We start from the raw sequence: 15,849 nt of genomic DNA on the forward strand, positions 1-15,849 counted from the left end.
AGCAAATGTGCAATTCTGTGTTCCAGAGCACAGCACTGCATTGCCACTTTACCTAGAGAGATTTGTCTCTTGCACAGGTAGCTCTTGTAATAGCTCATTTTTCAATCATCCTTCATTTTTCTTTCATACATGTAATTATAATGGCTTGCAATTAGAATAAACCTGTTTCTTCTAAATAGAAACAAGTCTTAAGAACAATGTTTACTGTTTAAAAACATCTAATTTTGAAATCATTTCATCATTCATCACTTACAGACATTTTAATCAAATAACCCACTAACACTTCTATTCATGACTATCCTATAAAAGCAAATACTCTTTTGATTTGTGAATGTTCATTTTATTGAAATTAAATCTGGTGTGTTCTGCAGTCAGGAGAGCTTCCTGTTTAGATTCTGCTGCATACGTGCAGATAATGAATTAAAATGAGAGGAGGAATTACAACCTAGGTTAGAGTGTGGGTCACAACCTTTTCAAACAGAGGCCCTCCTGTCATGCAAGTGGAAATGGTAATTGGCTCACTGCAGCTGAAATTATCCATGCCAGATAACAGGAAGAATGGCACAGCAATTGTAAAATGGCAAGTGTGTCTAGATACCCAAAGGTAAATGTGTAGAGTCGAAGCAAATGACCAAGGCTAGTTATTTGTTGCAAGTAAATTAGATGAACCTGACTTGTTCCCTTCTATTTATGTGCATGTCCTCATTGAAAATTGGGCACTCGCTCTCTTTTTTTTTTCTTTTTTAACATTGCTATGTGTTCATCCAGTACTTTACAGATATCCAAGCCCTAAAACATTCAATCTATCCGGTGTGTTTATGACAGGGAACCAGTTTTTAAAAACATTTGATAATCTTCTGATGAATTGATTGCATCTTTGTAAGCTAGAAAATAAACTACTAACGAGTAGAATAGTGCTGGTGTGCACCCAGATCTAGATATTTGTGAGAAAGGCTCCCTCTATGTGTCTGTGGATTGCGAAGGGCTGAGTTGGTGGTAAGACAAACCATAGGGTCAGGTGGGTTGGAAGAGGCCCCTGGAGGTCTGGAATCTGGCTCTGCCCCAAGGCCTGGGGTGATGGCACAGCTGGGCAGGAGCATTGGTGAGGCACAAGTTGCTCATGGTAAATGGAGAATTTGAGTCACCAGAAATGTCCCTGCGGAGGTGTCCAGTGAATGATTGCGTAACCTTGCACAGACACCACAAGAGATCATCCCCGGGAATAACTCAGTCCTGCTTTCCTCTGGTGGTGGACTCTTTTCATATCTCCTTGCTCTGTTTTCCTGTTGAGCACTCTGCCTCAGCCACAGGGGAGGAGCTCTCACAGCAGACCTGTGTCTCTCAAGGATTCTCCTCTACAGACAGCAGAAGAAATGAATTTAGCCCTCTGTATTCAACAGGGAGCCCAGCCCATGTTCCTAACCTAATCCAAACTCAAGCGGACTGTGCCCTCAGAGCAGATAATCCAATTCAAACTGTCCACATACTTGAAAAACAGATGCCAGATAAAATAATCTTGTGTATGTACGTCGGTTATTCTACCCCACTGGGGCTACCAAGTTAATAGAGGTTCATTCTCTTTCATTTTAAATTCCTTTACTCACAATTCTTTCCTAGTACTCCCTTCTGGGAATAACAAGCAGTGGATATAGTTTTCTAATTGTGTGATTACTTGAGACTGCAGCTGCCTGATCTGGGAGCTAGTTTTCATTTACTTTACCTTCAGTAACTTTATTCAAAGAAACTAATGAAAAGAGACTCATCAATTATTGAAATGAATTCAGCTTTGTTCCCAAAGTTTGCATGGTGCTAAAGACATGAAAACAGAACTGTGTGAAATTTCACATGGTTAATGTAGTTAGCTGGAGAATATTGAAAGTGTCTTGAAGAGTGTCCTTAAAGAGCTCATGTGTAGTCAACAACACTTAAAATATTAAATGCACATACTTTCAGGTATAAAGTGTGTCTTCAGTTTGTTGCTCCTTACCCAAAATTGTGTTAGGATAAAACTTTTATTTATAAATGCGAAGAAATATTTCCAGTCTGTTGTTATACTTGTTACTGGTATCAGTTATTGTTCTCCCTTAGATGCTGATTCTTCTTTCTTTCCATCTGCTTTGCCTGAATTTAGTTCTGTGCACCAAAGAAGTACCTGAGATGCTGGGAAATCTCTCCTTGAACTTTTCCGTCATTTATTATTTCCCTCAGGAATCCAAAGAGCTAACAAAAATGGCAACATGAACTGTGCAACATGCTAGTAAAAAAATAAGAATTTTTTCCCCGTTTTGAAGCTTGGAAAAGGAAGTATTTCTGTTCACTAGATTTTGTGGACAAGAAAAGAAAAACTCATCTTCAGATGAGTTCCAGATCTGGATGAACATTAGTTTAGAGGCTTTGAATTCATACCAGTATTTGCACTGACTTTTTGGTTGTCTGAGTTGTTCATCTATGGAATTTAAATTTTAGGATTTAAACAGGAAAGTTTTGTTACTTGTTCAGGCCAAGAAGCAGATGTAACATCAAGTATCTGATCTGGCCACTTCAATCTAGAGCAATAGTCTTTCCTTGCTTAAGATAATGTTCCCAGGCTTGTTGGTGCAAAATCAATCATGTTATTTCCTGGCTGACTTTGAAGACATAGGTATTAATAGATCCTCAAAGAAGAAAGAAGTTTAGTATTTCGGATATCTTGTTTGCTGCAGATCACCTGCTTGGCTTTACTGCCTTGGAGCAAAGAGGGAGGCTGGGCAGAGGCAGGAGATTTGTCAATGACCTTTCCTACAGCTTTTCCAAATCTGCTGCTCCATGGCAGGAGGGGAACTGGAGTGGGAAGGGTGGGGGCCAGGCGGTGCTGGGGATGCTGGAGCACAGGCCTTGAACCCATGGCTGGGACTTTACAAAATACATGCAAGGGTGAAGCCATGAAGTATGATTTCTTATGATTTCTTTATTGTTCATGTCCTGGCTCTACTGCTGTTGATTTTCAAGGTGCCTTTTACATTGTTTTCTAACATGGTGACAGCTGCAGAGAATCAAGGCATTACACTGAATATTTTAAACCAAAACACTTTTATAAGTTCCAATTTCTGTACTGTTTGCTTCAACACAGGCTCTTTAAAAACCTGCCAGATATTGAAGTGATTAGGAGATCAAGGTCACCAAATACTCATTTTTAGGGTGAATATGCTGCATTTTAAAGAGATGCTTTAGTGCCCTCCCCCTCTCTTTCTCTGTGCTCAGTAGAGCGATCAGCTGAACGCAAAGAGCACAGCTTTGGAAGGGCACTTCAGGTTCCATCTGTCTCTGGGAACATCTGACTTGGAAGAGGTAGCAAAGAATGTGATGAGAACAGAGATTTCCTTTCCATCACAGAATGTGTCTCAGACCTCCCTGTCTCCAGCAAAATCTTAACCTGCCAGCTGTGATTTGCTCTCCTCTCCATCAGCAAGCATTCCAGAAAGCCCCTGTGATAAGGTGCCACCTGAAAAGCTGGCTCTGACAAGTGCTACAGGATGAAATGCCCCTATCCAGTCACTTCTACTGATGCTGCTGCAGCATTTTCACTCTTCAAGTATAACTTCTAAGCCTTGACCTCATTAATATGCCATCGCCCCTGGAAGCTGAGACTTTGTTCAGGGGTTTTTCTCTCCCATGAGAATTTTGGTGATCTACCAGTATGTTCTTTCTTTTGCATTTTCAATATAAGGCTAAAATGCTCCTGGCTCCCCATGCTTATGTAATTCAGGGCAGAGCAATCTGTGGTTATTTGAACCTCTGGCAGTATATATTTACAGTGAGTTTGACCTCAAAGGAAATGATGAGTGTTCGGCTGGAATATTTGACATTTGAGTTGGGTTGTTTAGCTGTGGATCATAAGAAAAGCTGGTAAAAAAAGAAAATGAAACATGCACAAGTCTGAAAAATCTTTTAGTTCATCCTACAGAAATTTGAAGCTTTGATCCAAATTAGGGAAAAAAAATAGGTAGGGTATATGGATGTTTAAATGTATTTTTCCTTATTTTTGGCCCAGATTTGGAGAGACATTTGCATGTTTGCATTTGCTAAATTTAGTGAAGATTTTTTGCACTCGTCATTACTTGGCTTAGGAATTTTGGAATATTTGCACTTTTATATGCCTTGAATGTCCCAAACATTTTCACCAATAAGTTTGAATAGTCTAATTCTTGCTGGAAAATATTCAGAAAATGAGATCAGAGTAGAGAAACTACAAAGTCTGTGACTGATCCTATTCTTAGATACTGTGTTTCTACAGCAAAAAAAAAAAATAATCTTGCTTTATTGCTGAAACAAAGTGTTACTGTCATAGAAGAATTAGTAAGACTTACTGACAGGGTTGTAGGAAAAGTATGGCAACATTCATCCATCTTGAACAACAATAAACTTGGTTTTGCTCAAGATTTGTTATATTCTAAGTGATCTTATCTCCAACAGATACATTTTTTGATTTTGTGTCCCTCAGGGGAAAAATATTTGAATTTTTTCTATAATACACTTTAATATGTGGATGTAGAGTCAAAACCTAGAGTCTACTTGGTTCAAAGAAGGGTAAAACTCACAGAAAAGAGGTGTGACAGACATTTTTCCTGAATTCCCTCCTCCTCTCCTCCTGCCTGCTCTTGGAAATGCTCTCTGCTGCTGGACAAGGCCACCCTCCACTCCCCCCTAGAGTATTGCCAGCATGGGCTTCTTTGCCCTGAAAAACCAGGTAACTTGCTCTTCATGGCAGAGATACTGGCTCAGATGTCTCTCAGTGGAGAGAATTTTTATTAACAGTTATGAGAGTGTTCTTTCATCATCCAGTTTGGTCAGTCAGCTAAGATGAGGCAGCTCCACACACAGAGATCTCACCGTGCTTTGGAGGAAACATCCATGATTTTGAACAGTGCACAAAGGGAGAGTTACTTGCAATGCGTTCTCTGACCAGCAAATGTGGCTCTGAGCACTGGAGTATTTGAGGAATTCTTGGAAGGGTGTGGTGGTTGCTGGCAGTTTTTAGGCAGCTCAGGTCCCCAGCAGCTCATGGTGGGAGGAGCAGGGAAGGGCTCTGGGAGGAGGCAGGGGACACACACTGGGCTCTGCTGATGTTCAGGTCTCACATGGCAGTGCCAGGCTGTGATGAGAAGCTGGCAGAGATCTGCAAGCACTGCAGCAGCATTAGCACAGTGCAGTCAAAAATCCAGGGAAGTGAAACCAATTGCATTTGGCGAGGCTGATCCAACACCCTGACCCTCGAGACAACCACATCCAGCCAAAGCTGCTAAAGGCTTTACTGTGTGTGCTCAAATGCAGGGCATGTTTCCTTCCCTCCAGAATCAAGATCTGAAAATACCAAGTTGCCAAAAATTCATAGGCTGTAACTGATTTCTCCCCTTTAAGACTCTAAAAAATTTGCATCTCTCTTTGGACATTCTTAATGGAGTGCATCTATCATTGCTACGTGTCTGCAAACCCTGAGCATGATGGATATCAGTTCCTGGACTCTGCTGTCCTACAGCTCACATATACATAAAAATACAACTCTTGTATTAGAGGAATGGTGCTTTTATTTCTGACTATGTACCTACAGTCACAAGCATTGCCTGCTTTGCAGAGCAATAAATTTAATACATTAGCTAGTGAATTATTTTTTTAATGATTTATTTGTAGACGATTTCAATTTAAAATGAGATTTTCAGGTAACAAGGTAGGCAAACATCTTTAACAATGCCACAATATAAATTGCTGTAGCTGACAGATCCCTATAAAAATTATAACAGGCAGATGCGCAATGCAAAAAATTATTCATGTGACAGCAATCAGAAAGACAAATTACTTAGAGACGATGTACATGCTCCTCTATAATTGCTTATAAATTATTATGGTTCATGTTAAAAAGCATCTAGACTCCCTAGACAACTAGATATATTTAAAATAAGAGTAATGGGAAATTGCCAGGAAATGTTGAGGAAGAAGATGCACTACATCCTTTGGGTGATTGCTAACATAAAAGTACAGTAACTTATTGTCAGCCAACTCAATCTATATTTTCCTTAATAGTTTTGTAGCCTTCATTTTCAGTTCACCCTCTGCTCAGGTTGCTGGGTAGGTAACTGGGATGGGCCCAGTGGGGCTGCACTGTGGTTCACCGCTGCTGTGTTTCCCAGCTTGTGGAGGGCACAATGGGACACTGTTCTGCACCCTTGCAGGAGAGAGCACTCCTGAGCACTTCCATGTGCTATGCAATAGCATTGAATTTAGTCAGTTGGGGCAGAAGGTATGCTAAGGGGATGGGGAAGATTGGCAGATAGGTGGGCAAACCACTTTTCCTTAGGAACCTGGGATGAAAATGGGACAGTGTTTCCCATATTTTCTTAGTGTTCCAAATAAAAAAAAAAATCTTTTTAGATGTGTGTAAAGTACATCCACAATAGACAGGATTTAATTTGAATGAGCTTTCAGTCAGGCATTTACCAGGTGATTATACAGTAGCAGAGAAATAGTGTATATACATTTATTATATCAGTCCCTCTCTAATACTAATATTGTTCACACCAACCTGATTATATTACATATTGAGAGCTAGCCCCAAAAAAATGACAGTAAACTTTGTTCTGGATAATGGAGTGCTGAACTCCACCTAAGCAGCTCCAGTCATTTGTGATGACAGCTTGGAGAATACTCCAAACGAATCTAACAATGCTCACGCTCCAGTGACTGACAGCACGGCAAGAGGAAAAATTCCAGTTTCCATGTGAGTGCAGGGAGCCTGACCTAGATTTTAGCCTCTACAGCTTCAGAAGAGGAAACATTCTTACCTGTGTATTTAACAAGAAAAAAAGAGCAAGGGGAAAAAGTCATCTCCTGTTTGATTAGTCTTTCTTCAATAATTAAGACTTAGCTTATTCTGTGAGACTTCTCCCCTCTGCAGATGTCATCAACACTATAATGACTGGTTGCTCTGTACCCTGTGTGCTCTTCTCTCTGTAATTACCCCCTCCTGGCCTGCTGCAGGGAGAGCTGTCACAGGGGAGCACCTGGGGCAGACAGGGCCATGGGCAGCAGCCTGCCTGCACCTTCCCCCTCCACCCCACTCCCTGATGGGGTCAGCTTCCTGTGGGCTGTTCAAATTCTTTCTTTCAGGTACTGTTGATAGGGAAAAAAGTCTCTAGTGTGAATTTCCTCTCCTTGCTTTTGTTCCCTGGGATGCAGGTGCTATGCTGGGCTCAGATCGCAGTGTCCGCCGGCTCCACTGGAGTGCTGGCAATGGCCAACAGAGCACTGGCCCCACCATTGTGTTGTCCCCTGGGGGCAGCTGGGGAGGGTTTTTAGCCACTCTGGTCACCCTGATAAATTACTGTTCAAATGCCTTTTATCTATTCCACTGTGCTTCCTATACTTCTGCAGCTCAAATTCTGAAATTAGAGTAGTAGAGAAATGCACACGAGAAGGGAAAAGAAATTTTATAATGAAAGTGGAGGATGAAGCAGATGGAATGACAAAGATTGAATGGAGGATTGCTTAGTGTTCAGTTGAGCTGTGGTTTGACAAGTTGTTTGGTGTGGATATAGGAGAAATTTCATTGAAAGTAGGGTATTTTCAGCTTCCAAATTTGGATTTACATATTGGGTCTGCTCCTAACTACAGAACTCCTTCTAATTGTGACTGTGCTTTGTGAAATAAATGAAAACCTGACACTAGGGTCTTTGATCCACAACCTTTCCATGTGTGTCTCATTGTTAGTTATTCTTTGGTGTGGTTTAACTTTGTTGAACCAGCACAGATTTGAAAGCATTAGATGATGTGACAGGGTTTGATTGACACAAGAGTGACAGAATTAATTAGATCAGCTGAATTAATTAGATCAGCTGGATTAGTTTGGATCTAAATTCCAGTTCTGGACACCCGTATTCATTCAAACTTATAGTTCTACTTAGACTTCTGTGACTTTGCTACATCACAAGAGAGAGGGTGCCTTTGAGAATATCTATGTGTCCTCGAGAACAAGGAATGAGCCATCTGGAGAGCTCAGCATTGCCCTGCACATCCCTTGCTGAGAGAAGGCAGCTGTGAGCTCTGCACTGTTCTTCAGTTGTAAATCACAGCAGCCTAAAGAGCAGGATTTAAAAAAAGCACAGAGGATTTCAGAGGAAGCTCCGTGGGGAATATAATGATACCCACTCATGTAAAAGTCCTGTCACCTATATAAAATAATTCATGGTGTCAGAACCAGGGATTGAATATAAAAGTGGATTGGATGGGGTTGTAGGACTGGGAGAACCAGGCTCTTTCTCCAGCTCTGCTGCAGGTAGCCCGTGTCTGTGCAGCAGCAGCAGCACAAAGAGAGGTCAGTGCAGTGTTTCTTGGGGTCCTGGCAAGGGCATGTTCAAGTTACAGTATGCAACATTGGTCATGGTGAAGGATGGTATAAACCTGCAGGAGATGCACGGAGAACAAATGCTTCAGTACAGGATTTTCAAATAAGGATTATTCAAACTTGTCCTATTGTGTGTGGCACTGTTTGTGGAAGAGGACACAGTGGAAGCAGCGAGGAAGAGGAACATCAGTAAATTGCTGCTGGTCTTTCAGCTGATGTCATTAACAGCAGCCATTAAAAGCAATGGATTTTAATTTAAATCAGTAGGATGTTGTCAGCAAAATGAGAATGAAGATCAAAATTAAAGTTAACTGGAACAGTGTGTACATAAGTTCAGGTGAAGGGTTGATTTGGGGGCTTTTATGATGAAGAAGTCAGCTGGCACAAACAGCTGCTGCTTTTGCACCTGCCTGTGGGGTGAGGGGCAGGAACAGGAAACACCCCGGGGGAAAGGTGCTCCATGATACCCCTATACCTGTCAAAACTGTCAGGAGTAATGTTTTGAGTAATGGACTTTTCTTACCTCCTGAGCTTATGTTAGTTTTTGTTTTCACAAGTTTGTTTTGCAGCAAGATGTTATGTGGAAGTTTATATACCAGAAAAGTATTAAAGTGATCAGTGTCAACAAGTTTAACACGTGCTGTATGTGATCACAGTACACTTAAAGCTGATTTACTGTGATGGGAAAATAAAAACCTTCTGTTTGTCACAGTTACTTCTGAATGATTAAAGAGAAACATGAAAACTTGGTAAACATAATTTAGAGGCTGTAAAAGTTACTAAAAGTAGGATCAGACCTGATATTCCATGTACAGAAATTTTTGCTGATTACCTTTGTTTAGGAAGTAAGATAAAAAATCACTTGATGAAAGAATGCAATTGACAATGTGTATGAAATGAAGAGTGTATGAGGATAACCAACAATTATAGTTTGAGAATTGATACTGTAAATGCAGAAGAGGCAACTTGAGAGTTATTTGGTTGAATTTGAAGTGCTGCAGTAAGGGTAAAATTGTTTCATTTACTTGTTGCTTAATATGATCAATAAATTCTAAACCCTACATATTTAATGAATTCTATTAATTTTAGGTATTGCCTTTGGATGGTCTGCCTTTGAAATATTTTTCTTTGGTTTTATTCTTGGCTGATTTTCACACTGATAGTTTTTCTAGCAAGGAAGAAGATTGAATTAAAAGGTCTCTGATATGTGAGGTGTTGATATGTGTGCATGGGCTAGGGCTGTATTGTACTAAGATAATAGCAATGGGAGAAAAAATTGTAGGGAGACTGATCTTTTATTAAACTGTCTGATGTATGTTAATTTTAAAGTGAAGTATTAAGAAAACTGTTTCAAAAGTTTTTGCTGAACAGAACATCAAAAGCAGTCCTTTTTTATTTGAACGACTCCTGTATTAAGTTTGATTGCATAGGCAGCATGTTGTAATTGTATCCTGTTGTGTATAATACAGACCTCTACAGTTTGAGTAGGCTGTAGGTAAAAAACCCAACTATGTGGAACTGCCTTGAAAGAAAAATTATAAATGTCACATCTGTTATTTGGGGATTTTTTGCATAACGTAACTAACAGAGGTGGATGGAAAAGTTTTAAGGGATAAGACTGGCATCAGATGCCAATGTACATTTTCTTTCCACAAGGAATTGGAGAATTCAAAACTGGTTTACAGAAGCAAGTAGTTAAGGTGCAAAACATTTGTCTTATTTAATAAAGAATTAGTGTTTTGGGGATGAAAGTAATGCTATTCTAATGAAGTGGAACTGAGCAAGCTCAGTGTGCTCTATTTACTGTGTCCAAGTTACATGTAATTTAAAAAGGTGTTTGAAACCCCTCAGTTGCCAATAACTGCTTTAGGTTTTTCATATTACCCTGAAACAATTCAGCACATGCCAAAAGCCATTTCTTTTAATGCATTGTATTGCATTTCTCAAGCTGCCTTTCACTATATTGGAAAATGTATCTGTGTCTAATATTTCTTTATTATTGTTTTGCTTTCAGTTGATGGTTGCATTGACTGGTCAGTGGATCTCAAGACATACATGGCTTTGGCAGGTGAACCAGTCCGAGTGAAATGTGCCCTTTTCTACAGCTATATCAGAACTAATTATAGCATGGCCCAAAGCACAGGTCTTAGGCTTATGTGGTACAAAAACAAAGGAGATTTAGAAGAACCCATTATATTTTCTGAAGTTAGAATGAGCAAGGATGAAGATTCCATATGGTTTCACTCGGTTGAGCTGCAAGACAGTGGTTTCTACACATGTGTTCTGAGGTGAGTATTAAAGTCTAAATAAGAATGTGGGGATTATTGGTTAATAATGTATGGAGTATTAGATATTGGTTAAGAAATTAATTTTAGCCATTAGAATTTAGATATACATCCACTTAATGCATATTAATTTTTTATTCTCATAATTATATATGTCACATAATGCTTTGTCTCAAAATTAGTTTCCCAAGTAATTATAGTTACCTAGTCAAGTAGCTATAATTAATGTGCTTTCATTTAATTACTTCTTTTTTTTTAGTACAACATTTGCAAATTCTCAATGTTCTGTAAACCTTCAGAACCTGATACTTCTTAAATCATGAAGTATTTTATGTAAGTACTGTTCTGTTTCAAATCCTCTGAGTTATTACAGAGTTACAGTTTGAATTATTCTGATGGGATCAGACCATGGGGAGTTACAGTTCTGTCTGGTTTTGAAGAAATGTTTATTTTAATATACAATTATGATTTATCATCAATTTAAGCAGACCTCATTTGGTAAGACACCAAAATGCCTTTCTCAGAAGTGTCTTGAAACTGTTGGATGAGGCTTAAATTAAACATGTGCTAGAGCTCGTGATTTCCATCGTGTAGATGTTGGTGTCATCACTATGCCTAAAATGAGAAGATAAAAAAAAAAGGAGGACTTTTAAAGAATGAATGAATAAATATTCCTTAAATTATCCAGTTTTGAATGAAAAGGAGTTTACAGATGCTTTGTATGATTTGGTTTTAAACTATTCAGGTTCAGATAATAAGTTTACTTCATCCTTGTGTGCTGTTCCATACTGAAATTAGACACGCTTCATGAATTAAGTAACAAGTATTGCAGCAAATAACAGCACTGTTCAGAACCCAGAATTTACTCTCTGTCCATCTCTGCTGAGTCTTGCTGCCTCAGCTGCCTCAGACCATTGTGATCCTGAGGAATGCTGCTTAAATCAAAGACTGTGCCTGGATTGTGGTGGTTGTACTGGGCACCACTGTCCAGTTTAAATATTGGATGTATCTACCTAATGCAGCAGTTGGATTGAGTTGCAGCCTTTGGAGTTGGAGTGTTATCAGCTCCTCTGTCAGAGGTGGGGTGTGATGTGCAGGCCCTGGTTTCGAAATGTTACGGGAAGATGCTGATTTGTATGTTTTAAGGGAGCTGTGCTTTTTTTCGTAAGAAGTCATTGTTGTGATAATCAAGTTGCTAGTTTAATACTCTGAAACATCCTCATGCAAATCCTTTGTGAAAAATAAAGAATTGATCTTGGATCAAATTCTGGGGCATACTTTTTTTCTGGGAAATTTCAAAACTCTGCTCATTTACATGACAAAGTAATTTTGGTAACAAATGGGCAAGTTCTTGAATAATTCATGGCTTCTTCTAATTTTCAGCTAAAAACTATATGACATGCTTATTGGAAGGCATTACACAGCAACAAGATCTTCCTTGTCAGTTATGCAGTTTCCTTGCTTTGACTAGAACTTTTTTACATAATTGCAGATATTTTTGCCTTTTTCAGATTTATGTCAGAGTGCAGAATAATATGTGTAGTGGTTACAGATAAAAGACTCAATTTCTTCCTTTACTGAATTATATTTTTCTTCCAAAAGCATGGCAATGTATCCTTGCTGTTATTGTTTATGAAACCATAGGAGGCTTAAAATAGCAGAGGATGTAGCAATAGTAATTGATTTTAATTTCATTAAAATTGAGCTAGCTGTAATGTTCTGAAATGTGATCACATTTCTGTGGGAGACTATCCACACCATTAACTGTGTAATTTCAGCTTTATTAATCCATTTTTTTTTGAGAGGGATAAGCAGATGTTTGTGTTTTAGTCATTAACCAGATTCACCTGCTTTATGAGAGTTAAGAGGTCACAAATGAGAGCAGTAATTTTAGAATATGATTTTATTTTCTAGAAGCATTAACAATCTCTGTTACAAATGCCATCTTTTGTAGACTGAATTAGCAGAGACTGGTTGATAGAACTTGATGCAGTGGAAATGAAGAGGTGACTGTCTCCATCAGTGTGCAACACTAGCTTTAGGGTTACATGCATAGCTGAGCTTTTTGGTTTGGTAGCTAAAAGAAAAAAAACTGAGGAGGAAAATGCTCTTCATTCAAGATAAATTTAAAACTTTTTCTCAACAGAGAATTCTTCATTGAGGTTCTTTAAGAGAAAATCAGAAGCAATTCAATTTTAAATTGATATCTTTGTAGCCACTCACCACGGACATGTGAAGCTCTGGTACATCTCCCTGTGCTGTCCAAAGCATGAAATCCCACATTTGCATGTCCCAGTGGCCATTTCCACCACTTCAAGTCACCACTTCCAACCTTGGAAGTGTTCTGTTATTTGTGCTTGTCTTTGCAGAAGGGTGCAAGGGAGTGAGATGCTTAGATGTGGTGCTAGGGCCAAGTGGGATGAGGGGTCCTGGTCCCAGAAGTTCCTGGGCTGAAATGATGGACTCAGTCTTGATCTGGGAAGGCAATAGTGAGAGCTTTAATTTACACTCTCCCAAATTGTTACATTTTTCCCAGTCAACACAAGATGACAGATAAGAAATCTGTATGGGAAAAATGTCAACTGAACTTTTCACTGAATTTCTTATTCGTTGAAATGTTTCTTCTTGTTTCTTAAAAAAAAAACAAAGGCAAAACTCTTTTTCAGGAAGCTGCGTTTTCTGGTTTCTCACATGTGCTCATAGGATCAAGGCATGACTATCAGTGAAGCAGTGTGAAGGAATTTTTCAGAACCTGCTTGAAAAGGGCAGGTATGAGAAGGTGAAGGATAGGCTGCTGTGACAGTGATTTGAAGATAGAATCCACTGACGCATTTAATTTTTACCTTTCTCATTCAGAACTGTCATTTTAATAGTCATAATGACTATTTTGTAAAAAACCTGTAATACTGCATAAAATTAAGGAGTATTAGATCAGCCATTATAAATGAGATTGCTTCTCTGGATTGAAGAGTTTTGATATCATAATTTAAATGTTGCCTCTCCATTATTAACCAATTAAACATTTTTCCATAGACAGGTATGGGGGTGTATGTATAATAGGAGGAACTTATTGGTGCATTAAAACCTACTTCTCCCTTCTCACAATGCATTTTGGCATTGAGCTCATACTCAGATGCAAGCTGAAGTGTTAAATTTTTCTCCATTGTTAAGCATATGAAAAGGTCCAGATTCCGCAAGGACTTTTAAGAGTGCAGAGTCCAGCTGTGTTAGTTAAGCCATGTGAATTCCAAGGGTCTTCTTTGTTCTTGGATTCTTTTTTGTGTCAAATAGGGATAATGGGGCTACATCCAAAAGGCATCCTAAGAAATAGATAGCTGTGTATTTCATTGCAGTTCCCAGGTAAATGCCGTGATGTTTGTATCATGACTTTACAGACCAGTATGGAAATGCTGTGTTCTGGAGGTCTCCTTCCAGTACATATCCTGGATATGGCATTCATCTTCCAGCACCCCCCAGTGCTACTTTCAGATAAAGCTGTTGACATTTCTGTTATGGAGGTATGATGTTCTGGGATTCTCACATCAGCACTCTGGATTGCAGATTCTTCACTGAAGAATTCAGAGATGAGCTTCAAGATCATGAAGCATCTCCTCAAAACATGGAAATTACACTCAACCTAAATGCATAGGGTGGCCCTAAAGTTCTGAATATGTATGACAGTCTTTTGCCAGATCATGGTCTGCTTTTGCTCTCTGAACAAATACATCTGTTTTTCTGTGTAAAAAGCCTGGTTTTTAAAGACAGAACAAGAACTGGGCCAACTTAGATCATCTTCACCTGGTGAAAGAAAAGAAGATGAGCTGAGGAGGAAACCTCAGCAAAATTTAGCCTAAATTTGCCCTCGTTCAGGGACTGCTCATGGAAATCTTCTTCTAACTAGGCTCAGCTCCAAACCCAACTGTAGTCAGGATTTAAAGAATAAAACCAGTAAGGGTAAAAAACATATGTACTTATTTGCTGTTAATTAACTGTTGGTGAAATAATCTTGATTCCCATAATGAGAATAAGAAGGGTAGAAAATATGAGCCTCAAGAGGGTGCAGGGGAGCAGGAGGTGAAAATTTGTGGTCATCAAACTGACTAATGAAGCTAAGCCTTGATTTTTGTATAGGATGCAGAATAACTAGGGAGTGAGGGTCTTGAATGCCTATGGGGGAATAAGCTTGCAGGTCTAATACCAGCATTTGATGCCAGAGAACTGCTGACAAATCAAGTTAGAAAATCTGTGTGTCCTTTTTCCCTTGCTGTATCCCTGCATGCACAGTTGTTAATGGAGAGCAGCATTGCTATGGACATGCACAGAGGAATTGAGCCTTTGCTGAGCCATTGGTGAGCTATTGAGATACCACTTTCTGAGCAGTAATAAAATAGAGCAATAGTAGATTTTAAGCCTTCTGGCTTCTGAATATCTGTGGAGCGCATGACCAGCAAATCAAAATCAGATTTAGACGGCCTGGCAGTAAAATCTGCAGCTCAGCCTGTGTGCTCTCACTTCAGAGGATGTTAGGCAGGGCTTAGGGGCTTGTTGTAAGTGCCTGTCTGGAGTGCAGAATGCACCCATCAGCCCAGGAAAAGCTGCACACCTTCTCTTCGTGCTGAAAGTCTGGCTTCTGAGCAGTATGAAAAAAGTGTGGTTTTGGATCCAAACAGAAATATTGAACTAAGTCATAAGGTGAACATGTGTAAGGTTGCTTTCTCTGCAGCCATCTCCTGTGGTTCTTACCATATGTGTTTTAATGCAGTTCTTCATTTTGTTGATGGCAATACAGAATGTTTGGCTTTGCTCAGCATTCAACTGCTTGTGAAAAAGGTGATTTTGTATCTCAAACCCTGTTGGATGCAGTGTTGTAATTTCAATTTAGCCATAGAATATTGTCTTCCATAGCTGTTACTGGCAAGTGCTTTTTTCCCTCATAGATTTACTCTGGAAAGTTATAAAGATGATACTTTCTTGTGGGCTAGTGTCTTTAATTATTGGATATCCAAGAGGAGCACATCTAAGTAGCTGATGGATTATATATCTCATAGTTACCTCTCAGCTTTGCATGTTGATATATGATCAGCTTTCCTGTACAGTCCCAGGTGTGTCCGTAGAAGCAGCAACATCTCACATTTGGAGCAGGTGGATTCAGCATGGCACAGGCTTTCCAGCCTATGGCACTAACATTAA

The 15,849-nt window shown here is 39.3% G+C and overlaps 1 protein-coding gene across 9 annotated transcripts in view; it reads left to right on the top strand.

Annotated features, from left to right (window-relative positions):
- The window catches only part of IL1RAPL2 (interleukin 1 receptor accessory protein like 2), a 334,955-nt gene that overhangs the window by 160,043 nt on the left and 159,063 nt on the right, over positions 1–15,849 (top strand). For 8 of the 9 annotated variants that reach the window (XM_074551346.1, XM_074551345.1, XM_074551343.1 and 5 more), the window contains one exon: positions 10,389–10,662. The exons of the other annotated variant lie outside the window; for it this stretch is intronic. In XM_074551346.1, coding sequence (XP_074407447.1) covers positions 10,389–10,662 — 274 coding nt within the window. The remainder of the gene's footprint in view (positions 1–10,388; positions 10,663–15,849) is intronic. 9 annotated transcript variants of the gene reach the window in all.

This window comes from Zonotrichia albicollis, chromosome 14, assembly GCF_047830755.1.
Source record: "Zonotrichia albicollis isolate bZonAlb1 chromosome 14, bZonAlb1.hap1, whole genome shotgun sequence".
NCBI classification, from domain to species: Eukaryota; Metazoa; Chordata; class Aves; order Passeriformes; family Passerellidae; genus Zonotrichia; species Zonotrichia albicollis.